Source organism: Cinclus cinclus, chromosome 4 (genome assembly GCF_963662255.1).
Source record: "Cinclus cinclus chromosome 4, bCinCin1.1, whole genome shotgun sequence".
NCBI classification, from domain to species: domain Eukaryota; kingdom Metazoa; phylum Chordata; class Aves; order Passeriformes; family Cinclidae; genus Cinclus; species Cinclus cinclus.
In genome coordinates, this window is record NC_085049.1 from 8,875,661 (window position 1) to 8,902,172 (window position 26,512).

General features: G+C 39.5%; 1 protein-coding gene across 3 annotated transcripts; it reads right to left on the reverse strand.

Annotated features, from left to right (window-relative positions):
- Positions 1-577: 577 nt before the first annotated feature.
- Positions 578-18,510, reverse strand: PUS7 (pseudouridine synthase 7). Of its 3 annotated transcripts, XM_062490813.1 has the most exons (16): positions 18,161-18,510; positions 16,217-16,301; positions 15,985-16,086; positions 15,177-15,321; positions 13,240-13,257; positions 10,877-10,988; positions 9,488-9,565; positions 7,767-7,895; positions 7,418-7,543; positions 7,060-7,121; positions 6,554-6,714; positions 5,555-5,681; positions 4,726-4,827; positions 2,831-2,960; positions 1,711-1,802; positions 578-1,031 (listed from the first exon to the last, which is right to left on the reverse strand). In XM_062490813.1, the coding sequence occupies exons 1-16, from the start codon at positions 18,508-18,510 to the stop codon at positions 895-897; spliced, it is 1,956 nt and encodes a 651-aa protein (XP_062346797.1). In that variant the 3' UTR covers positions 578-894. The 3 variants fall into 3 exon arrangements, with proteins under 3 accessions (XP_062346797.1, XP_062346796.1, XP_062346798.1); XM_062490812.1 differs by lacking the exon at positions 13,240-13,257; XM_062490814.1 differs by lacking the exon at positions 13,240-13,257 and having other exon boundaries at positions 16,205-16,301.
- Positions 18,511-26,512: the final 8,002 nt, after the last annotated feature.

Here is a 26,512-nt window from a genome sequence, read left to right on the forward strand (position 1 = left end):
CTGTCCCTGCCTGTGCTCCGAGGGACAGGGCCCAGAGAGAGAGACAGAGCTGTGTCCTGCCGGCCCGGGGGCTGTCCCTGCCTGTGCTCCGAGGGACTCGCCCTTTCACCCCACGGCCTCTCCGCCCCCTCCGCACGCAGCCGTCGTGGCCGGCGCCAGGACCAGCACCACAGGTTTTGGCATTAGGCTCAAAAGGCCAGGTCGCTTTAGAACAGCTCCACAGTATTTTTTTTTCTTCCCCAACAGGAAGGCCCGCCAACAACGGGCAAGGGACAGGCGCAGAGGAAGCAAGTACACGCTCAGAGGTTCAGGTTAATTTATTTTTAGCACCTGTTCCTTAGTACAGGCTAGTAGCTGGAAAATGCAAGTATTTTCTCAATGAAAAGTCGAACTATTTTATTTAAAAGAGCTGTACAGCTTTACAGCACGCTAAAGCCTTGCTAACGGGATCTGCTATGGCATCAGTGCAAATGCTATCAGCAAAACTCCAGCAATACATGTTCATCAGTATCTTAATTTTGTTATAATTCATTTTTTTTCATATAATCGATTGTACTTGAAAAGACTTCAGGGTCAGTTGAACTCATGAAAACATTCAGTGCTTGCCCAAGGAAAGCAAGCAAAACATTCTTCCAGGTCTGATGACATTGTAAGCTTAATTCTAAAAATGCACCCAATATTACAGCTCAAGCAACTTACTCATTCAGTAAAAAGCACCAGTCACTAAAATTTGTATTATATTACAGTCACCATCTTGCAGAGGACTACAGAAGTTAAATGCCAGCGCTAAAAAAACTTAAAAAAATACAAATTTCTTACTGTGACTCTCAAGATTTGTACAGAACATGTAAATTAGAAAACACTTTGTTAAAATTAAGTAATTTTGCAGTTCATTCAGCGCAACCAGGTAGTATTCAGTTGTGTCTGGTTTTTTATGCTTGTGTCCATTTTCAAAACTTCTCGAATTGCCATGGTAGCATAAGTGGATGGGGGAAGGGAGAACTCCATCTTTAGTGCCCTGAATTTTCCATCTTTCAGAAGGTATAAGAGACAAAAAGCAAGAACAAGTGGTTAAGGGAATACAGAATGCTTATTCTGGATGCCACCTAAACTGGACTAACAGCTTCCACAACCTACTTCCCCAGCTCATAAAGCCAAACAACCATCACCATCACACTGCTGTTTATAATCCACAGTGAAAAATTTAATGAAACGTTTTTTTAAACATTTCCCCTCAGCACAAAGTGGTAATTTCAGAGTTTTCTTCTTCTAAAAGCAAACATTTGTTCTTTCAGACTGAATTCCTAGCCTTGTCTTCACTTTTCTGGAAAGCAGTATCGAAACACCTTGTGACCAGAGTTAAGTATTTGTGTTAAGTGTTCAGCACCAATAATACAATTCAGTACATCGACAATTTGTGACTTAATTCCACCTTTGCTAGTCACAGACATTTACTGCTAAGCATTTACTTGATTGTAGATGCCTGTAAGCAAATGTAACTGTCAATACAAATGCTGGAGGAATGGCTTGCACCCTTGAGAAATTAGGGTCCTTATTTAAATACCTGGCTTTAGAGGTTGTTGTTACCATTGCTAAACAGTCAATAGTTAAATGAAAGCTCTTCCTTAAAGGAGCTTTCAGTATGTAGGAGCTGAAAGCAGCAGCCAGGTAAAACTTCCATTTTGCAAATCAGCAGAAAAATCAACTTACCTGTAGGGAGAACTGGTAATGGCTTTCCTTCCAGTTTATCCAAATCCGTAGTAAATAATGGGATTTTAGGATCGTCATATGCAACAACTTCCCTTTATAATATACATAAAATTTATTATTATTATTTTAAATTATTTAGATTAACACATTTTATATAAATGTGTATTTATTATAGTAGTATTGCAATGTGGCATTTACAGCTGAAATCAAATTAGGTAAAATAATGGGTAAAGCTTTATGTAAAAGACTTGCCTTGGCTTTATGAAGATTATTGAAAAACAATTGTAGATTAGTGAGAAGTTTCTTTGCATAACTCATCTGTTTGCCCTTGTGTGCTGTCAGAATTTCCAACCATACAAGAAGTATAGTTCATGAAATTAAGGGAAGAATCATGTCACCTCTAAGAGTACCTAGCAGGAACGAAGTCTTTCAATACAGTCTTCCAAACTTTGAAAGGGCTTAAACACATTCTATGGTTTCTGCTGTTCATTTAACAAAAATCCCGAGATTGAAAACCTAATTTGGAAGCAGATAAGCTTAATATGAATTAGTGCTGATGTTTCAAGTGTATAAATATTTGCATTTCTGTGCTCCCTCTGAGACCCTCTATATTTTATTCTATGCATCAGTGATCATATTCTCCTGCACATTGGTACGGTTCCCTGTTTACAAGATATTTATTCAGTTGCCATATGAAAACAAGGTTGTATCTCTAACAACAGTGATTTAGTAGGTTTAAGTGATACAAATTTTTCTGATTGACAGGAAATTGGAGACTAACCTTCCCACAGCAAGACTACAAAAAAACCCATTTTGAATATTATCTATCATTGTTTCAACGTAAGTAATTATCTGTGAAGTCTACAGGCAAGCTCTTGCAAGGAGTGAACTAGATAGATATCTTGATACTCCTTCAGCCCAGAACCAGAGAACCAAGGAAAAAATAAGGGTATAGTTCCAATTCAGCTACATTAAAAACATGAGAGAAGTGCAGAGAGATTCCTCTCTACCCATGATTCAGTCTGTGTGGATGTTCCACGGAACAGTCTCAGGTTGTTTTGTACTTAAATAAACTCTATGCTGTCAATTCAAGTGTAATTTCCTTTATGCTCCCACTCACCAATTGACATTCTGAGGCCGAATGATAATCTTTCTGTATGCTCCAGAAAGTGAGTAATCTCTGATTTTATGCCTCATGTTGTTGATATCAAGGTTGTCAGCTACCAGCATCTCCTTGTAGGCTTCACCAACTGCAAGAGAGGAAAATACTTAACAGGAGAGAATGTAGTGTGGCCAATTTAAACAGCCTGTTTTCATGGATTGTTCTCTTCCCTTACATTTAGTAGCTTTCAGCATATATAGGATAAATGCTACACAAATTTAAAATCACTGCTATCTTATTACCTGTTTACTTCTACACCCTAATTAGTAGAGGCAGTAACAAAGAATGCATCAAATCAAATTTCAGCTGAAAACAAAATTTACAAAATATTTTATTGACATTTAAATCGCATCTCATATTTGCTTTCCAATTTTCTAGACTTCACAGGACTAATTTCAGGTATATGGAAAAAACCCACTAAAATTAAAGGGCCAGACTACCCACTACTCTCTCATTAAAAAGCAGCATAGAGAAATCAGTTGACAATTTGACAACCAAGTACAAGAACAATTCAATCCAATATTGAGGAAAACATGCAGGGAACTCATGACTAACCTAATCTATAAGAAAATGCAGAGCAGGTGAAACTTAGGACCAGCTGCAAAGAGGGACTTGTAGGGACCAGCATTGTCCAAGCACACAGAAATGGTGTTAGGAAAGCCAAAGCTCTGCTACAGTTGAAAGCAGCAAATGACATCAAGACCAACAAGACTTCAGCTGCAACATAAGGAATGAAAAAATACAAGGAAAGCAATGGCCTGGTGCTAAATGGGGCAGCTGCTCTAGTGACAGACATAAGGCTGATGGTCTCAGTGCCTCTTTTGCCTCAGCTTTGACCAGCAAAGTGCCCCAGGCCTCTATTCTTAGAGGCAAGGTTAAAAAAGAGGGACTACCAGTAGTGGGAGAAGATACAGGCTGAGAGAGCTAGCTCACATCATGATGGTTTTCTCTATCATCTCAGAGATTGTACAGATGTAGGGACATCCCAGACAACTGCAGAAAACCAAGTGTTGCGCCCAATTTCAGAATAAGCAGGAAAGACAGGTGGGGAATTACAGACCAGTCAAGACTCAGTCTGGTCCCAGGGAAAAAATAATGGAGTTAATCCTCTTTGGTCACCCAGTGACGGTGGTTTTAATATGGAGAAGAAATATGGAAGAGAAAAAGCAAAGAAACCCCACCCACCTTACTGTATTCTATGATGAAATTATTACACCTGTGGATGAGGGGAGAGCAGGGACTGCTGCCTGCCTTGCCTTTGGCAAGGCTGTCAATGCATTCCCACAGGATCTTTGTGTCCAAGCTTAGAACATTACAGTGGGTGGACTGGTAAGTGGGTATCAGCTGTCTGGCTCAGCATCTCAAAGTATAGTCACTAATGGTTGCAGCTCTGCCTAGAAGCAGATTTCCTCAAGGAACTGAGATGTGTGCTGTGAAATAGTGGAGAAGAGCTGGAATTGACCCAAACCAATCTGTGGGTTAAACCAAGCTGGGGTGGTATTCAATACATGCAAGGACAGGACTGCCATTCAGAGGGACTGAGGCACACTAGAGGAATGGGCCAAGAGAAACCTCATGAAATTAATCAAGGACAAAATCCTGTACCTGATTAACTCCTTGCAGTGGTACAGGTTAGTACCTGCTCTGCTGTCATCCAGGATTCCCAGTGGGAAGGAGACTGAGCAGAGCACCCTGGCAGCAACAAAAGGCTGACATTAATGTTTTAGAGATCTGAAGTGACATACTGCTTTACAAGTCACCAAGGTTGAGTAGATCCAATCTTCCTTTTAAGAACAATCTTAGAGCAGACTTATGTTTTCAGAGTAAATATTTCAGCTAACAGCCAGACTTACTTTTATGCTTTGGATAAATAACATCAAATCCAGGCAGTGGCATCACTACATCGTGGATAGTGTAGTTATCAACATCTCCTTCTTCAATGTGAACAGCTGTAGCTACAGTCAGGACAGAAAAATGAAGTTACCAGTATGGATGCCTGTGACAGTTAACTTCAGCTAAATTTAAAATGAAGCCTTTGATTGAAATAAGCTTACTCAGAGAAAGGTAACTGCCATGTTTTATCTCCACTTAACAGACAACATTTCTAAGAAAAGAAGTAACAGCCTCAAAGGCTGTTACGGTCACTGGCAGAATCACAGCCTGGCTTCCAGTGACTTAAAGCTACATGAAGTAAGGACTGCTAGAGGAACAGCCCCCATCCAAGCATCAGGCATACATAAAGGAGATATACTGTAGGAAATGCTGGCATTTCCAAATAAAAGTAAAGAAAGTTTTAACTGCGTGGAGCTTCTGCTTTACATGGCACTAATGCAATCAAAAACTTCTATGGTTAAAACTTCATAACATCTTTCCACAGTTCTTCATAGCTCAACTAGGTCTGAGGTCATTCTTGAGAATAATCAGTCCTCCACAGTCTCTCTTCCCTATCCAGTTATTTGAGAAAAACAGTCTAACAAACATCTCATGGAAATGTAATACCTAACTTCCAATTCCTTGCAAAATTTGTCTAAAATAGGCCAGTAGATTCAGATATCACTGGCCAAAGCAGGTGTGGGAAAAAAAACCTCAGTATTATCAGACAAACAACTACATGCCTTGTTTTCCTAGGAATATATGTAACTATATGAACTATATAGCATCACTGGCTTTGTCTGATATTACCTCCTTTAAGTATGAGATCTCCTGGTACAGCTCTAAGCCCGTATTCTTCTATTCTCTTGCTCACCATATTATTCCACACATAACTCTGGTAGCTATGAATATACATTAAGCGATTATTTCTTGGTATCTAGAGGTAAAGAAAAAAAAATTAAACACTAGAAAGATATTTTTTGTTTTTTTTTTTTTTTTTTACAATCATAACCAAAAAGGTGCATATTTGAATTGTTACCTTGTCCAGAAAAAAAACTTACACAATTTCTTAGTAAACATATTTGATTTTTGTTCATTGTCTGAGAAAAGGATATGTGAAGAAATAATGCTTTTATACATTTTAAATCTGCACAAAAAAGAACTGTGCTTAAATTAAAAAAAAAAAAAAAACCACAAAAAAGCCAACACTTTTTTTTACTATTTCAAGTCAAACATATGTATTCAAATTCAACCTCTTGAAATCTTAAGTAAACTTTGCAGCTGTGAAAGCACAATGTTATTCTAATTATCTTCTCCATAAACAAGAAACTATCCCTCAGACCCTACAAGGGGCCCAGGAGTTTGCTAGTGATGAGGTATTTTCCCCAAAGACTTGATACTGATTACAGCACTTGAAAATGACAAGTGGATCCATCACCTCTATATCAGGCTGATTCATTAGCCCACTATCAGTTTGATTTATACTTTTAAAGCAACAGGAAAACACTGAAATGGAATATTTGCACAATTCTCAGGCCTGTATTATACACAGCTACTAAATATAACTGTATTGCTTCCCACATACCAGAGAGATTGTTGTATGAATTGGAAAGCTCATTATGCATACATTAATTAGAGATGTCATCAGTTACTATGCAGCAGTATTTCCAGCAAAGAGGGGGGATAAATGTAAAGATATTTAAACTTAACCTTCTACTCATCAAGCATCAATGAGTCTATTTTAAATTCATCCTGATACCATCAAAAGAATGTTTATTCAAGTAAATACCCCCCAGCTTTTACACTCACTATGCCAAATGCAGAGATTATGTTCTTCATTCCATACTTTAAGAGTCCACGTAGAAGCTGTCCTTCCACGCACCTTTTTACAGGTAGTTTCTTGAGGGCTGCTGCTGGATCTTTAGTCTTTGCCCATTCTTCTCTGCATTTGACCAAGTATCCCTTTTCAGCTAGAACAAGGATGTAAAACAAAAATATTTTAACTTTACACCAAAAAAGCATCCATCTCACCTTTTTTTTGTTAAAACAGTTGAAAAATTGAAGTTTCAGTCATGGTAATTAGAGATGAACAGAATGACAGAATACTTGAGGTTGGAAGGCTTCACATGGAGCTTGAACAGACACTAAGTATTCCTTTTCAGCCCCACTGCAAGAAACTGCACAGCAAGGGAAGTGAGGCAGAAAGGGAGAGTCTGAAGATTGCTTCTCCACTGCTAAACTGGCTTAAGTTTTTCTTAAACAGACTTTGTGGAGAAGAGGCAGAAATACATGTTGTATCATTTTTCAGTTCTCACCTCCTGGTCGTGGTTTTAATATCAAATCCATTACTTCATTCCAGCTGTTCTGTAAAATAGCTCTAGGATTCAAACAGGAAAGTGTATTAAGAACCAACTAAATATTTTAAAGGGATTTAGCAATTTAGCCAATTTATAAAAAAAAAAAAGTATTAGTGTTTAGACTTATGCAATATTAGAAGTAGTGCTATTATGCAAGATAACTGCTGAAGCAAGTTCAGAAACAAGATCTTTCTTGAATCTAAATTTAAAACTGGTACAGGCAATATGTTAGAAAAATGTTCCCAAAAATACATTAAGTTACATAGTGATAAGAATAAAATTAAAAAGAGGCAGGGAGGATGAAAGCAACATATACCTGCCAATTTGATAAGTAGGAACAGCTGTGGTTCCAAATCTTTGCATTCCATAGTAATTAATGAATCCAATTTCCCTGAGTGAATGCATTGCTTGCTCTATCTGGTCATCAGTTCCTGTTATGTTCCTAGCATCAAAAAAAAAAAAATTACAGACAGATTAATGGTTTATGCTATTTTGAGATGCCCATTATATTAAAGCTCAACATCAATATTATACAGCATGCATCAAATTCAATAGTATCCTGCCAACAGGACTTGTTTTTTGTAACACAAGTTGCACTGATATTGCTTATCTATTTAAAGAAAAAAATTCTAACACAACTACCTAAATACCTACTATCACATTACCTGAGAACAACAGTGAAATGGTTGCCTTGTAGTTCCCCCAATTTCAGTGGATGGTTCTTGTAACTGAAATTTCCTAATTTGAAGTTCATCAAACACTTATTCAAATGAGCAAGTCTTTGTGCAGTGATTCTAAAAAGAAACAAGACAACAGTGATGAACCTATGCTTAGAAAAGTATATAAATACAGAAATGCTGCCATTAGAAAACAAAAAACAGTGAGTCCAGTTTCCCCAATTTTCTACTGTTGCCTATTCAAAATACTTGAATGAAACAGCTAAAGGAAGATAATACATAATTCTTAAGGGTACTCATACAAAAGAAAACGTATACTGTGACAGACTGTTAGCACTGTCTTTTCACATCTATGTTAAACCATGGACTCCAAAAAAAGCATATTGCAGTATTGATGTATACTGCACCCCTCAAGCTGATCTCTGTGTTATTTGAGTAACTACTTCATGAATATACCCCAGTTAGCACAGTCATCTGTGTATGCCTATTGCAGATGAAGGAACGTGGAATCCAATGTGTCACTGATACCTGCCATTTTTGTTCCTAGTATTTTTGGAAGCCTATTGTGTTCTTTGCATCACCAAGCTGCTCTTGAACACTTCTGCTAAAATTTTACCTGGATAGTGAAGTTTATGAACCAGCATGGCCAGCATACTCAATTTAGAGCAGGCTGGCAACTGGCAATGTCTCCTCTCCTGTGCAGGAGAGTCAGGGGCTGTGGCACCACTGAGCAGACACCACACAACACTTAGAGCACTCTGGAGCTCTGGGACACAATATTGAATGTGATAATGTTAAAAAGTAAATGGAACAGCACCTGAGACAGCTACACCACACACTTGGTTAACTGTTACCACTTTGCAAAGCATCCTTGCAGCAACACAAATCTGGGGCTTCTCACAATTCACAAATCAGTATTTCCTTTGATATGTGCTAATGCACACACATACAGAACACTGGGAGAAAATAAATGAACAGTTCAGTAGCAGATGCCCTCCTTTTAACAAGGATTTGATCAAACCTCTGGCTTTCAAGTTGTGAGCTTTTCAAAAAGTTGTAAAAAGTAGTGCAGGCAGGACATTCCAGCCAGCTAAATGATATTGTTATACAAGACTGGGAGACGTCTGTCATTCTCAGTTATGGATCTAACACTAATTTAAAGTACCCAGTGACTTATAATTACCTTAGAATATGACAAAGTAAATTTTATTTTCTCTTAGAAGGTGACTTGAGGGAGTAGGTTATGGCAGGAAAAAATTCCTCAGCATTTTTTTGCCCCTTCTGGCTACTCACAGATGAACAAGGATAGCGTTAGCCTTCTCTGACACTGTTCAGAGAGTGCAGTGAGAAAGAAAATAGGATTCTAGCTGAAAGAGGGAAACAAAAGCCAGGAAAGAAGTGGGACATGATTTTCACCATGTCATTCTGTTTTTCTGCTGTTGCATGAGATCCAAGCAGCCTAAGAGCACACAGGCAATCTGTCCCACTGCCTCGGCCAAGTACACGTAACCAGCCTGTGACTCAGAGCACCAGTGGCTGAAAATACCAGCAGTAATCACAGAATACAAAATGATTGTGGCATCTTCATTAACACCTGTGCTTTACAAGGTCAGGACCTGAACCTGCCCTTTGTGTCTTTTAGGTATTTAGTGAGATATCCAAGCTACCACTGCAGAAGTGCAAATACTCCAGACTGTACTTCTACTCACCTGAGAACAGCGATCTCTTGAACTGTTATAGCCCTTTTATCTTTAGTTCCCATGTAGGAAAATATGTTTGGCTTCACTCTTAAAAGCAACAGTAACAGATATTATGTATATTAAAATAGCAACAGATCAAACATAATTTTCAGCACAATTGCCTAGAATTATTAATCATTCCTCAGAACTGGGCTACAATTTGATGTGTATGTGACATTTTCTAATCTCATCCATGAGTACACAAAACACAAGGAAACTTCTGTTTTAATTATGTCACTTCAACGTCAATTCACTTTTAACACAACACTGCTTTCAAAACACAAACTTTGAAGTGCTTCTTAATATACATTCACTCAATACATGAATGCACAGCCACCACCACCATCACTAAAAAAAAAAAGAAAAAAATTTAAAAAATAAAAATAAAATAAAAAAAAAATCATGTCCACTTCTTCCTTAAACTTCAAACATGTCTGTTTGAATACCATGCCTGCACATTATGAGAGAGTATGAGAAGTTGATTTAAAATCTGATCCGCTCCTTTCCCTGAGAGGAAAATTTCCTTTCCTTTTCACTTTGTACTTTACAGCCTGTGTTAGATAGAGCATTTCTAGTTATTCCAGTTAAGGGCTCCAGGGGGTAGCAGGATTGCCATTACATACAGCTTTCCACCTAATTGTACTCTTGCCATTCTGTTCTCAATACTAAGTAGTTCACTGGTTACAGTCTAGATTACAAAATTTGTTGGGACAAGAAGGGCAAAGGGAAAAGAAGGGGAGAAGTGAGGATGTTTCCCTACGAGTAAATCACTAAACAGACCCAATTATAAAACTGCTCTTCCTCTGCAATTCACTGTGTTCGTGTCATGCCTTGGCAAATCTTTTTGTTTCTGCACTTGATGGGGTGAAAGGAACTAAGCCTGTGTTGCCATGGAGAAATTAATACATGGAACAACAGTTTATCAACTGTAACTGCTTAGGAACCAATCAGCATATTATCACAACAATATCTGACAAGTTCATAACATACTTGCATATATTCACACACTGGGGAAAAAACGGCTTTTAATTCAGGTTATGTACATTGAGGCTTTCAGCTGCCAAGTCTTTCTCAGATCAGCCAATGTCAATTGTGGACTTTTTCCACTGAAGCAGTAGAACAGTCTTTAAAATTTCTTAGGCTCATTTTGTTCCATTCTCACCTCCTCACAAAACTTCTAAGTTTTAAATTCAACGTTCTAAAGTAACTTCTTATTTTAAACTGTCCACAAATTAAAGAATAGCAATCACTTGTGTTGCTCTTGTGTAATTCTGAAGCATACATAACATTTACAGCAACAAGAAACATAGAGGGGGGAGGGCTGCATGGCAGCCAGGATAGCAGAAACAACAGCCTTACCTTAAAAATTTGGATAGGACGTTAATGGCATCCATAGTGTCCTTGTTCTCCTTGTACAGTACAAAATGGCAGTAGCTTCCCCTAGATTTTGGCCAAGAGTGCTTTCTTGGATCTTTAAAAGCAAAAAGGTTAAAGTGTCACTTTTTAAAAAAAATTAATATATTTGCCATTGCAGCTACATTTATTTTAAATATGCAAGATTCAGTTTCTGCTAATTTCCATCTGCTTAAAAAAAATGTAAAGGAAAGAGTTAATTACTGAGTGCAAAAGCTGTAAAGCACATTGAAAAAGATCTCCCCTTCCACTGGACTGTAAACTTATTTAATCAGTTTTGTCACCTAGAAAATCCTGAATGAAATAGTGACAGTTCCTTTGTCATGAAATTATCTGAAAATACATCCTAGTCACTTAGTTGCTGTATCACCTGATTAAATTTCTCAAAAACAATATCATGACACTGACTCTCAGAAGTAGAAGCTACACCACGTTTCTTCTAACTCCTTCTATAATTAACAGTTGAGGACCACTGGAGCCCTGTTTGTAGGAAGACTACCATTATTATTTATAGTACAGACATTATCTCTGTAAGATTGAAAGAATGAATCGCATCGCTACAAAATCCTAAAAAAATCATGCTCCAAAAATTGTTTTAAGATGGTTCTTTTTTAAAATCCAATGGGAGCAAGAAATCTGGTAGAAGAGAGACATTACTATACAATCCATGGCAGGTATGGTGCCATGCTTAGAGGCCAGAGGTTAAAATAACTTCAGATCCCATGGACTAACAACAGATTTACAATTCTGTGCTACTATTTGACATTTTCTGGAGAAGGAAGGAAACTGTCAGTGATTTGTTAAGCTTTTTTTTTTTTTTTTTTTTTTTTTTTGCACACAAAACCCCCCCAGAGATAAAACTTTCAGTTTCCAACAATCCAGTGTCAATGGCATTAATTGGAAGGGAGACTGATTCTACAGGGGTTTAGCAATGAACTGTGATGTTCTTTCAATTCTGAGGGTATATCAATTACTTGTTATTTAAGAACAAAACTAAGAATTCATTTTCTTTCAAATAAAAAGTCCTTAATCTCATGCTAGCCACTAAGCAGACATACCTGATTTTGTAAAAAAAAAAGGCATAAGCATCTTTCATAAGAGCAAAAGCTAACTGAAAAAGCCAGCCTTATTTCAATATCCAAACACCAATTTCTTGGGAAATACTGCTCTTTTTTTTTCCAGATTGGTTTTATGAAGTCCAGATACCCTACATAGATAGTAAGTATATTTAATTCTTGCCTTTTTTTGAGAAGCTGCCATTCATGCACATACTTCTGCAAAGATAATTTTGGATGCTACAGTATAAAACATTGTATGTAGAGGTTTTAGTCACTTAGATTTATTACATCACTTGCCTTGCACCATCAGTTTCCAAGCACAGCCCCCTTCCCACACATCTTCATAGAACCTGAACTGGAGACCTCATGCTCCTCCTGGTTTCTCCATCTGAGCCACCACTACTCTTAAACTCAGACAATGAAACACTGCATTCAGCTGGAAGAGCAAAGTTCTCCATGAAGATCTCAGCAGAGAGTAAGACAGTGCTCAATTCACAAGGGAGAACCTTCTCCAGCTGGAACCATTCTTTATATTTAAATAACACATTTTGCACATGGTCATTTCAACACACTTCAGGATCTACACTAAAAGGACTCTGTAGGTACTATACAGACCAATGGGCTCCTCATGCTTTGGGCATCACAGCCATGACCCTATCCAAAGGGGGCTGCAGCCACAGTCCTGATACCCAACCATTCCTCACCCAACATTTCTAAGCATTCAACTGGGTAGATGGAGAAGTGGCATAATTTGCAGTCCTTATTGCTGTGTTTCAGAGTCACGTTACGTTTTTGACAATAAAATTGTATTTCCAAGCCCTTTTTTCAAACTTCTTGCTGAAACTTGAGGCTTGGAAGCTCTTTTTAAATAGCAGGGTGTGTAATAAATGCTTTTAAAGTTGTATAAAAACAGATAGTAGTGTCTGAAATACAGGCTGAAGGGCAAATGCTTGGCTAACTGAAATCCATTGAAAATTTACCATAGTTGTCAATATTTGCTGTCAAAATTGATAATTCATATCACTTATTACTAGCAGACTTTCTTGGCACCAAATGAATACCGCCTGTACTACACTATGAAAAAGAGATAGAACAAGCCTAATTCTTGGCTGTTTCAGGGCATTTTAAGTAATACTTATGTGTAGGGATTGTTAAGAAATTGTTACATGTTTGGCCAGTCCTGTTGTTATTTAGCAGGTCATAATGGTTGGCATTTCATTTTTGTTAGTATGAAATGTCAACGTCTCTTACCTGTCGCAGTTCTGACCTCTGTCCCAATGCAGAGCATAAAGAGTACAAAAGAGTAGCATTTAATTTTTAGATTGTTGAAGGGATTTTAGAGGTGAACATGCAGGTTTATGGTTATGGGATTGTTTATGCTTCAGGGAGCATCCAACAGCTAGGTGGTGGATGACAGCAATTTAGACAATTATGGAATGGAATCGTGCAGAGGCAAACAGTGAACATATGGAAAGCTTCAATTGGAGATGCAACAAACTTAATTTGTGGACAATGATGAAACAACAGTTTACTGAAAATTTAGTAAGACAGCATGTTAATTATTTAGAGGGTAAACTGACTATAGACACAAAGCACCTTCTGATTTTAAATTTTAAGAAGCTTGTTTGGTAATATTTTATGTCATGAACAAAAGTAATCGGGTATCTCAGCTAATAATCCAACATTCTACACTTCTGAAATGTTTCTTGCCCGGGGAGGCCATTCATGACTAAGACATATTTGTGGTTATGTTAACAAGAAAGATAAATATAATCCTGACTAAAAAGATCTTCAATCTTGCATCCATAAGCATTTGCACACACTCACAGAAACTGAGACATCTCCACCAACAAATGCACAGGTGCCTGCAGCATCACAGCTGGAGAATCCAAGTCTAAATAGATGATGCTTCTCTGCATCACAAGATGCTGCTCCACATAATGTTTTAATCCTAGAGACACATCACTAAATTCTTTTCAGCATATTCAAATACTTAAATTTTTACATAGTATCCCTTAAATCAACTTAACAACATCCACTTGACTGCAACAGTGGTTAAAGAATAGAAGCAGCAGAAGGAAAAGGAGAAGAAAAAGCCATTACAAACCAACAGAGAACAAAACTGGCTGAGGAGAATTTTGTGCTGGTAAGTATACATAATCCATGCAAACATACACATTTTCTAAACATGACTAAATAAGATACATAAACACATTACAATTGGACCAATAAAAACACAACATTCCCATATTTGCTTAAAACAAGCCTTAAACAAACAACTAAATTAAGGGGAAAATTATTTTATTTCCCATTTTAAATTACTATGTTTCTTTATCCTTCCTCCATCTCCTTTGTCTTTAAAATTAAAGGGTTAGGTTTACATACCATGATTTGTAGTAGGTTAAAATGACAGAAGAATGCAACCAATTTAAACCAAACCTTAGTATCTTTAGTTAAATGTGCACAATTCTGCAGGTAGACAGTCCTCTAAACTTACAGTAGCAACAAATTTTAAGTAACATTAAAAGATGTAAAACATGTTAATTTATTCCCAGTATCCAGAACAGTATTTTGCAAGAAGTGGATAACACTTCATTTTGAAAATTCTTCATTACTGTGACTATTTTGAAAGATTAAGTGTGATCTATAAAAAATAAAGAAAATGTTCTGCAAATACAATTAGCCTTGGAAGCAGAAGTAACGATCACAGTAAATAAACTATGTTTATATGTTTATAATGGAGAAAACAAAAAGATGCTTGTCTCTATTCAAGTCACTGAGAATTTTGTCATGAATATTCAAGACAATCAAGATCTCACCATCTATCAATCTAATGTACATTTTCCAAATACAACCTCTTACATCCACAAAGCACACTTACAGATAAGATCACGAAAATTAAATTCAAAAAATACTGAAAATAAAGCCTCTGTTTTGTCTATGCCCACTCGCTTCTAATATGGTTGTACTAGATGAACCATTTGGAAAGAAAAACAAGTAGAAATTTAAATTTAAAACATTTCTTGTGGTCCTAATCATTCTAGATACACAGCATCAGCTGACATGAGGGAAAAATGAAGCAAGACTACATTAGGAAGCACACTCACTTGAAGTACTTACTAACAGTTCTTACTTCGGGGATAATTTTAGCATTTACTTTACCCATCTGCTATGATACTGAAACTCACTTGCCAGTGCTTTTTTCCCAGCAGCATGATAAGCAATAATGTATTTCTTTCCATCTCGATCTTCTGTTTTAGTCTCCAGTCCCGGAAACAAGGACTTCACAGCCTGATGGATGATGGTTCTTTTTTCTTTGGTGTCTTCAATTACCTGTGTTAATACACATACATGCAGAAACCCTATAAATTAATACAAAAGGGGAAGGGGCCTTAAAGAAAAAAAAATAGCTAGATAAGATTACGTAATGTGTGAATGCTTATTTGAAACTACCAGATACAATCCATCTGCATCTCTGCTTCCCAAAATTTAGCTCAATAGTTATTCTTTGAATATGTGGAATATTTGAATGTTTAAAAATATCAAGGTTTGAACTTCATTTTCTTATCTTTCTTGTTACAGAAGACCGTATTTATCTTCTTTTCTATTAAACCACTAAAATTGACCTTGAAAGTAGTGCTCCACCAGGATAGATATTTTATGTAAACCTCCTTATTCTTTAAAACAATACTAGACAGGAACCCAAAATACTGCAAGGTAATTTTAACACCACAGGAATTAAGTCCTATATTTAAGTTCCTGTGTACAGTCTCACCAAAATCAAAGTGACAACTCATACCTGCATGAATTTGAGTATATCTGTAAGACTTTACAGAATTAAACCCCAAACTGGACACAGTTTGGTGTTATCGGTCACATCATGTTCAAACTGCTCTAATACCTCACATGCATTAGAAAGTGTGTACCTTCTACTCACTCCCTCCCTCAGCCTCTCTCTGCCCCCATCCCAAACTTCATGTCATTTATTAACTTTACCTCTATGGCAACACTAGTTTCCTTATTCTTAAAAAGCTGGAGCTCCTCTAAACGCTGCTTGTCTTCGTCTGACAAAACCGTAAATGTTTCTTCTGATGGGTCCTAATACATATTTGGGGATAAAAAACAAACATCCAGTAACCCTCATGGAGCAACTTCCAGTCTTTTAATGTTCTTGCTTAAGGAACATTAAGAAGCATAGCTATTACCAAATCTTTACCTCGAAATTTACCTCATCATCCACTGGAACAGAAAAGTCATCTAAATGGCTCACACGTCCATCTTTGCCTATTTCATGGACAACAAAGTCTGAGTATCTGATAGAAAGAAACATGCATTACATTTGTAATAAAAATCCGACATCACACAAAGTCCTTTCCTAAAAAGCTGTTTGTTAGCAGAATTCACTGAAGAACTCTGAGTTCATTTAATTCAATTCACATGAAAGAAACTTAACCATGAGAAAGCTGCACCCATTCCCACCCCCCGGAGGGATGCCACAGGAACACATATTCAAATACAGCAGACTTCTTTGCAGATCACCAAACACCTGCTGTAGTCATTCTGAGCCATTCTCTCACTAGCTTGAAGAGATCAGTAATGCTTATCCTCAACCCAGTCATTACTGGCAATTAAGACCCCATTTCACTGCCACAATGTGCAATGCACTAACTACTGCATTCTCTGTCACTTCAAATAACCTGCAAAATAAAGTGCATTTCAGCCACTCCACAGAAAGGACAAATTCAGCCTTGTTCATTTATTCAGTTGTAGAGAATCATAATTCAAATAAAGTTACATTGCATACTCTATGACATCAAGAAAGAATTTTACTGTGACATTTTCAATCCAGTCACTCCTGTCTAATAAAACCGGCCCAACTACAGCAAAGCACAGGCAGTTTGTGTTGCAACTGCTAAATTATTTTTAAGTAGCGTTTGCTAGCAAAGTGGGAAAAAAAAAAGAAAATAATTCCTATTCTGTCAGTGTTGAAAGATGAATAAAACTTCACCATGGGAAGCTTTCTAAAGTACCTCCCCCAAGCCCCTTTTGCCATCCTCTGTGCAGATATACATCATACTGGCAGAATTCTCTCCTGAGGAGTGTTATGTGTCCTCTCTTGTATTATCTGCAGCTGTCTAGACATGCCAGTGATGGTACCATAAAAATGCCAAGAACAAATTAATAATAGGTGTTAAAAACTAGGATCCAAAAACCCCCACAAACCCACGAATTTTCTACCTTTGACCAATCAAAATTGGCAGATTTCCCAGAAGAAGGTTCAGCACAGACTGTGTTTCCCAGAGAAGGATTACACTAGCTGCTTAATGCTGCACATGAAGATTAAATACATACATGATATGTATATATCATTTTATTATGTAAAATTATCTATCTATGAAGCCAGTATTTAAACGCAGGGACTTTTCAGTGTGTAAACAAAGCAACCTTAATTGCTTTGCTAAGTCAGGGAGTGATTCTTCAGTGAACTTTTGTATTTGCATTCTGTTTTATTCAAAGCTATTTTTTAATTTTAAAAACCTAGAAGTTTCATTTTAAAAAGCAACTAAACCTTGAACATCTTATTAAATATATAATGTGTATAGTAAATTTCACATCCTGAATTTTAAAACGCCTTTCTATGTAAACAATATTGCAACTCAACAGACAACAATTTAATGCCTAACTATACTTCTTTACAGACATTAGGACAAAAAAAGTCAGAGCAAAGCAAAGAACCAAAGAAGGATGGTTTTGATGCCATTTTTCAGTGCATCTCATATCAGCACTGAAGACAGGCACAAAAGGTGGGTGTACTGCATAAGGTTTTATGTCTCTGCTGCCACAGAGCAAAGGAAACAGCAAAGGTCAGTGTAATCATACACAGCTTCCTTCTTCAGAGCTCCATTTGACAGGAAAAGAAATTCAAAAAACACCCCACAAAACACCCCACAAAGCAAACAAACAAAAAATACACCAACCCAAAAGCCAACCAAAAAACAAAAACCAACGCACAATCTAGATAAGTCCCAAATTAAACATTTCTTTCAATCTCAGCAGTATAAAAAGTAATGAACCTCACTTAATCCAGCTGCAATCTGCAAATTCAAAAAGGAAAATGGAGTACAGCTGTGTTACACAAGGAATTAACATATGTAGCAAGACAACGAATTACCTCTCTTTTAAGATTCCAGAAAATCCTTTATGAGAGCTAACAAATTTGGTTATTCCAACATCTCTTTCTGTCAGTCCGTGCTTCATCATGTCTGCAAAGCTCTCTGGATCTCCATCTTCATCACTATCCTCCAGTTCCTCTTCTTCCTGCTCTTCACTTTCCTCATTGGGGATTATTTCACTTTTCATGTCCTCGGGTTGTTCTGTTACATTCTCAATACTCTGCCCAGAGTTGTTCCCTGCCTTAGACTTGTCCAAGATCTTCTGTCTTTTAATTTCATCTGCATTGGCCACATCATCCTCAGAACGAGGACGTTTCAAGGATACGCTATTCATTTCTACAGTTTCCATGTTTAAGGCACAGGGTAGGATAGAAAGCCCTGAGAAAGAAGAAGAAAGGCTTATTTTCTGTCTGCTAAGAGCAAAATCAATACATAGTCACTTCACTCCAAGCATTCTGTCCCCTGCAATTTTTCAGGAAAAACATAAACTTTCTGGATTTAAGTTAAACATCAAGTAAACATTTTGACCACCTATAAACAATATGTACTTGGGGAGAAAGAAGGAAGATATTATGAGTGCTTAATACCCACCCAGGGCATTGTGCATGCAAGGCTACAGCAGAGCAGGATTCAGTACCACACTGACCATTTACCATCATCATCACTCTTGTCCACCTTTACCACGGCTGCCCCCTGGCCGGTGCACATACAGGCTCTGCTGTCAAGAGCAGCCTGGTGGCTAAGAAACTGTTTCCAAGCCCTCTCTTAAATGTGACTGCCTTCAATTATTCCCTTTTCTAGCAAGATTCCACCTTGCAAAGACTGAGAGAATGGCTTAGTTCCCCCAAATCTGAAATGTCATGTCTTCATTTTCTATGTTCTTCCAACATACACAATGCCACACAGAACTCAAGGTGGCATCAATTCAGCCCAAAAGATAAGAAGGTTGAGATACCAAAATCATTGAATCAGTGAGACAAACAAAACACGGAAATTAAACAATCTCTGAGAAGAACATGACTACTCACGCTGGTGGAATAGGGTTCAGAGCTGCCACCTTTGTGTTAGAAGAACCACTGCCTTCAGATCTGAAAAAGAGAGGAAAACTAACTCTTTGAGAAAGTTTTATGAAAAACAAACATATATGAATGCAATCATTAGAGAAAGCAGCTGTCCCTGACAGAGGTATCAGCAGTTGCATAGAAGCAAACACAACTGCTCAGATGGACACATTAATCAATACAATTGCAAAAGTACTACCATCCTAGTGACACAACACATTATTGCTATTTACTAAGTTACAGGAGAGAACTTTGTTTGTATTTTTAAGTGTATAAAAGGAAACTGGAGTTCCTATGATTAGGCATGGACGGGGCCTTTCTTCCAGCATCACCCAATTGGCATAGGAGTGTACTGGAGTGCAGGTTTTGGTAGCAGGGGCTGCATGGAAGGAGGCCATAAACTCCCTGTGTGGGCCATGGGCAGCTCCAGCTGGCTCCATAAACCCACTGCCTGCCATCCTCCAACTCACTGGATGAGCACGTGGTGCCTCTGCTCCGGTTTATCTGAGAAAGGGAGAAGCTGCCAGCAGCAGCAAATGCAAAAGAAAGCACAGGAGACTCGTGACAGAGTGCTCAAAGAGGCACAGGGAAGCATGGAGAAGGGGACAATAGCTGAGGACACAGCTGGAGATGAACTCTTGGAAGGAGACTCCACACTGCACCCCTGAAGGGACTGCAGCCTGTAGAAGTGCCCATGCTGGGACAGGGACACCCTTGAGAGACCCGTGGAGACACGAGCCACATGGGAGCAGAATGAATGAGCAGCAGAAAGAAACCTCCATGTACCAACCCCAACCTCCTGTACTGCCACTACCTTGTCCAAGGGACAGGCCATCACCTGAGGGGCCAAACAGAAAAGTGGAAGAAAAGAGTTTTCCCCAAGTCTGTGTTTAAGTAGTGGTCTTTGTAAATCACTAGCCAACTGGCAACTAAAAGTTAACTGGTAATAAATTAAATCTGCCATGTCGAGTCAATTTTGTCCACAACAAACAAGTTTCTAAATTAATAGGATTCAGCTGTTACTGAGAAATTAATCTAGGCAGGGAGCAGTATTTTAGAGCTACATACATCACCCTGTACCATTTCTCCAGCTGAAGAGCATAATCCATCCAATTTTAAAGGGTATATTTTTAAAGGAAGTCCCACTACTATAATAATCAGCACGTGCTGGGTTGGTAACTAATTGTTGCCAGTTAGCTTTCAGTAACTGCTGACTCCATGGCCTGGACTCCCCACTGAGGAGACCACCAGCACAGGGTAAAGAGCCAGGAACAACTGTTTTAGAAACACCTTTAATGTTTTGCTCAAATGAAGAACTGAAAATGGGTGCTACAAAAATAAATGAACAAAAGGGAAATAAGGAGAGACTTAGAAAATTAAGCATATGTATAGCCTGAAGAACGGTAAGACACACACAAAAGAAAGCAGAACAATTAGCAAACAACACACCTTCAAGCTGAAAACACAAATTTTAGTCTGCCTTCAAATAAAAGTTCATAAAATTCTTCTTTCAAGAGGATCAAAAAATAAAAGTCATAGCCAAGTGAAGCAATTCAGCACTGTTTCCAGATTCTCTTCCCATGTACCAAAATTTACAGAGGCTGGTATTAAAGCACTGAAGTGGAAAAGGCTTTTAGATGGCTTGTGAGGATCTTCACCTATCGAACAAAACACCACTCAGCACAGTGAAATCCTCTGAGACACCTGCCAAAGGCGGCAACAAGAGAAATTTCACACTTCTTAAATAAAACTGCAATACCTAGTTATTGAATTATACAAACTGTTAGAAGAATTCGATGTCGGGCACAAACACTCTGAAGTTGTCACACATAGACTATTCTCACAGCAGAAGAGTGACTCACATACTACAAAGTACTATCCTGTGCCCAAAGGCAGCCATCACCGGGGATAAATTCTGCAGGATAATTGCTTGCAGGAGCACGTTGAAGCGAGCAGGGCACACACTGCCTCACTTGTGCAGATTGCCATTATTTTTTTTGACAGCTGCTCAACTGTCTCGGCCCTTTTTCCTAACAGGTGTTTCCACAAAAGCCAGAATATGCGCAAACATCAACTCCGCAGCAATTTCAATGTTTTAACAGCGACCGAGTTTGCTACTACCAATAAAACACTGGATTCTCCGCAACAAGAAACGCCGTGGTTTTACTGCTGGCGCGGCACCCGTCAAGCAGGAGCGGCGGGGGCTGCAGGGCACTGAGTAACAGAGCCGGAGCGCTGGGTACGAACCCGCCACCACATGAGACGAGGCACGTGGGATTAAAAGGCGACCGAGGAGAGGGCGATGGTGCAGCAGCAGCGCCCCAAGACCAAACCTTGTGGCGGGGGCAGCGCGGAGGGTGCGGGCGGGGAGGGCAGCGGCGCTCGGAGCCCGCGGGCCGGGCCGGGCCGGGCCGGGCCCGCCGACACAGCGCTCCGGGCACCGGGCCGGGCCGGGCCGGAAGAGCCGCTGCCACCGCCGAGGCTGCCGGGGCAGGGCGGGAGGACGCGCTGGGGCCGGGCCAGGCGGGGCACGGGGGTGAGGCAGGAGGAAGGGAGCGGAGAGCCGGCCCCGCCGCGGAACCCTGCGCCGCTGCCGGGGGAGGGTGCGGCTCCGCCCGCCGCTAGGCAGGAGCTGCTGAGGGGGAGCCACTTACCGCACGCCGGCACGGGAGGACGGCCCGGGCGTCAGCGCGGCGGGGCGGGAGGCGGAGGCGGCGCGGGAACGAGCCCGCCCCAGCTCCAGCTCCAGCCCCAGCCCCGCGAGTGCGGAGGCGGCCCCAGGCTGCGCCCGCCCCCGGCCGGCCCCGACACGCGGGCGGGGGAGCGGGAGCGGGGCCGGGGATGATGATGATGATGATGGTACCTGCCTGGGGCTGCTCCTGCTCACGCTTCCGTCACCGCCGGCCTGCTCAGGCTTCCTGTGGAAGGGTAGGCGGGCGATCATTTACAGAACTGCAGCTGTGCAGAACAAAAGTTCCAAAAGACGGCTACAGCCAAAGCAGGGAATCGTCTACACGAGATGGTGGCTGTCCTGAGCGTCCCCGGCATCTGAAACACGTTGCGCTAATTGAACATTAGTCCCAGGACAAGGGAATGTTCGAGTACCATTCAAAACCTCCACTGTACCTATGCAAATCACTTTAAAAACCAGGCCAGATCTGTTCTGTCAGTCTTTTATGACATAGTCAGAATGTCATCTTCTACCCTCTTTTCTATTTTAAGCACTAAGTGCAAGGAAGGTATTTTCATTAACTTCAACATTTAGATTTGTCCTTATTTTTAAGACCCTGTGTGTCATGTCCCAATCCCAGCCTGTCTCAGACTTCCTCTTAGCCAGGCTATTTATACCAGTATTTAGTGTCTCATACTTCTCATTCTCTAGTTGTATTCAGTTTTCTTATGTGATGACACTTAAGGACTGGTGTATGTATACGGGTAACTTACTTTCTCATCTCTTGTACTTCCCCCTTGGAGTAGAATAAGAAAGTAACACAATGGAGTACTTTGCTTGGGATTTAAAAAATCCCAGGTATGCATGCGTTGCTCATTGACTAGCATATAAAAGACCCCATGAAGGAAAAAAACAAAGAGCCAAGATGCAGCTCTCCTTAGTTCTGAGCAGAGATGGATCCATAGAGATTTATTTTATAAAGCCCTAGGGGATCAAATCTTTGTCTTTTATACATAACTTTAGTTTACCCCCTGTCCAGCCTTCACACTTGGAATTTAATTAACCTACTAGATACTAGCAGGGATATCAGGAATGGGTTCAGTGCACTTCTGAGGAGAGGTGAACAGTGGACTGGAAACAGCAAAGGAGGTTAGTGATTGACAAGGCAGATTATGGCACTTCTTCAGTGCTAGGACTGTCACCAACTCCAGGCTGTCCGAGTGGCAGGGCAACACAGAAGAGCTATGTGTTACTTTAACACTGCTGTCTTTTGGCCATTGACTATGGCTCTGGTAGGTTGGAAGCTGTTTCTTCACCTCTCCCAGGCAAAAACATCTAGCTGAAAATATCTGGCTGGGGAAAACCTTCCGCAAGACTTCTACCATGCATTGGTCCAACTTCTGTCATGTTACTTCCTGCTCTTCTATCTTGTGCAGGAGAGCTTAGCTGAAATTCTTATTTTTTTTCCCTCCAAATTCCTACATTAAGTACCTCGTCTTCAAAATCCTCATCAGTAATTAAGTAGCTTGTATCTTACAACTGTGCTTGGTATGACAATTACCCTTCTCTTAGTTCTCCCTGTTGACTGTGCTCATCTATCATCGACTACCATCAGCTCACATAGAATTTGGAGTAGTATGAAGTACCTCTGAAGAACCAGCATTTTGAAGGACCTGCAGGTGCTACCACAAGGTAAATAGCTTAATAAGATCATTCCTATGTGTTTCCCAAGTCTTCTAATATATTCAGAAAAGTTTATTACTCCTTTCTCAGTACCAACAAGCCTTCTCTGATATACCAAAGAACTGTCTGCCCGTGTCTGAGAATCTACAGACAAAATCCTTGAGATCACCCTTCCTACGGTTTAGCGGCTGGAAGGAGGGAAATGCTAGTTCTGAGATAAAACTGATCCACCCTGGCAAGGAGAGACCACTGAAGATGGCTTTGTCAATCACCTTCTGTTATGATCTACCCTGAACATGGTTTTGAAGTGTAAGCTGACAAAGGACTTGCAGTCATGACCCTTTTCTCTCTCCTTTAGTCAAGTGCTCCTTCTACAGAGTTATAGTGTAAAATATAAAAAGAAAATAATAATATGGCTGCAACTTGAGCTTGATTTTTTTTTCCGTCTGGCTGGTTTAACTAAAAACCCTTCTATTATAAACGATTTAATATATCCATTGGGTGGTAGAATTAAAAAAAAAAAATCTCTATTACAATGTATCAGTATATTCCCATAGAAACTTTGTGTAAAGTAACCTAAAGGAGGTTTGTTTCCAGAAAAAAAATACGACCAACTATTACCAAACTGTAATAAATTTGTAATGTCTTCCTACTCTCAGGCTCCCCAGGAGGGGAAATCAGGATAGCACATCTCAGCAGATGGGAGCATAAATCTGGCTAGGAAGAGAATGCAAGTGAGAAGCATGTTGAGTCAATCTCCTCCAAAGATGCTCGTTGAAAATCTTAAGGTACAAAGTTGAGATGTTCCCAGTCCATAGAAAAAAATAATAAAATAGAGCAGCAGTAACTGCTCTCACTCTTCCTCAGTTTTATGCTTCCCAGGGGCACAGACAATCAGGCAGATAAGTTGTAATTTTATACCCCTTTGCACCAGCAGCACTTAACTGGTCTGATTTTTACCTGTCACTAATAGCACCACAGAGAACTAAAATGAAAGGACGATTAAAAGCCTAATGTATTTTTCATATGTAGGTTGTTTGCATTTTTCATGCTTATTTTGAGGCCTTGCATGAAGCAAAAAATAAGGGTGATAACTCATTACCATGCAAAATTTAAAAATATAATATTATGAAAAGAGGATTTTTTTAAATACAGAATTTTATTCACAACGCAATTTCAGTGAGAAGGTTCTCTGAGGAATTTTGAGAACAGTCCAAAATGAATCCTACAGATTTCCAAAATAGTGATAAAAAAGGGTTTTCCGAGAACACAAATTATCAAAGTTTATAGCACTTTAATAGGCCATCACCTTTAAGTTGATTCTTCCCCTTTTCCCTTCACCCATTATTTTTTAAAATAAAAAGCTGCTTATTTCTCAAATTCATCTCTATGTCCTTTTGTAGATAAGTTGGCAATAGAAGAAAGGTTGAACAGCATCTTATTTAGACAGGGAGAATTTTAGGCAGAGAGGGTTTTTTTTGACCAAGTCTGTTTGTCTATAAAACAATTAATGTGCTCTAGAGAGTGATTTTAAATTAAGAATGAATATGACTATAAAAAGCCAACCCTAAGCATAGGATCGGGAGGCAAGTGTGAAGTATGTTTTCTCTTTTTACCTCAATTTCACCATTAGACAACTGATTCAGGGGTGCTGTAAAGCTTTGCAGCAGGATGTGATCACCCACTGATCAACTCTCTTGAGTGGCGGTGTTCAGCTTTTGTAAAGATGGTAAAGAGCAAATATAATATGAAATACAGGGATCTGAGCTGGAGGAACAATTATTTATTTCTTCCCCTATTCGTAATTATCTCAGAAGGCCTTTAAGGGGTGAAAGACCTTCCTGTGTATTTGTGCAGAGGAGGAGGAGGGGAACAGCTGGGCCAGGACAGAGGCTGAAGTGTGAGCTGCCCACAGGGTGGGGAGTGATGCTGGGGGGGACCCTCTCTTGCAGCAAAGCTGCTGCCTCCCAAAAAGCCAAGGCTACAAAGGTGGAGGGAGAAAATGAGCTCTCTTGTCAGCTCATGCTGCTTCAGTGCTGGCCTGCAGGGTAGCAGAGTGTGCTCTTTACATGTCTGCCTGCCTGCCTTGCCTGTACCTGCTGTCACACTGGGTTTTCCATGAATTATTTCAGCTGCCTTTGATCACTGTTATTGCTGTGAAATTTTGTACCCTATTAAGGTCCTGGTAAAATGCCTGTTTTTCTCAGTGCAACTGGATCTGGCCACTAAAAACTATTTAGAAGTCACAGCATTCATATTAAAGATTCACAGATGTGAAACTGAAATGGATTATGGGAATACCTGGGATATTTTTTTATTCAGAGTTATGAATGGCTTTAAAATCTCATTTCTCGTCATAGATACAGAAAATCCTGGTACCTGAGTTTGATTAACTCTCAGGTTACAGCCACAAAGTAGATTATAGCCTTCTTTACATGCCTCATTCTGCATGTAGACAAAAAAATCCAGAATACAAGTAATCCTTCACCTTTCTATCACCCATCACTTTCCTGCTGTCTGAGGATACTGAGATATATGAAGGAGACCTCTGGCCTTCATCATTCACATATGGAGTTGTTCAAACTGATTGGCACTGACAAAAGTAATCCATGGGTCCTCCTGGCTGCTCAACAAAGAGAGCACAGCACAGACTTCAGGCTTCTCTGTAGAAGCAGTTACAGAAAAGATTCATGATTTCAACTAGGAAATAGGTAATATTAAGTGAGTCATTTCACAGCAGCTAGTTTCATCTAAGCATTCACTGGGCCAGTGCATCCATACTTAGGAGCACACAAATAAGGTGTCCTATGCAGGCAAGGACCTCTCAGGTACCTGCTAGGTAGTCAGCTGGGAACATGGAATATGTTCTGAGAGCAACCACCTTCACTGTATTTTTCAGTGTACAAAATTACCCTGTAGCTATGAAATAAGTGCAG

Excerpts from the sequence above, each read along its gene's own strand:
- PUS7 (XM_062490813.1), bottom strand. The coding sequence starts at position 18,510 with ATGGAAACTGTAGAAATGAATAGCGTATCCTTGAAACGTCCTCGTTCT. Across the intron at positions 15,322-15,984 it reads AAACTAGTGTTGCCATAGAG|GTAATTGAAGACACCAAAGA; the intron begins GTAAAGTTAATA and ends GTATTAACACAG. Across the intron at positions 7,122-7,417 it reads CCTACTTATCAAATTGGCAG|AGCTATTTTACAGAACAGCT; the intron begins GTATATGTTGCT and ends TTTGAATCCTAG.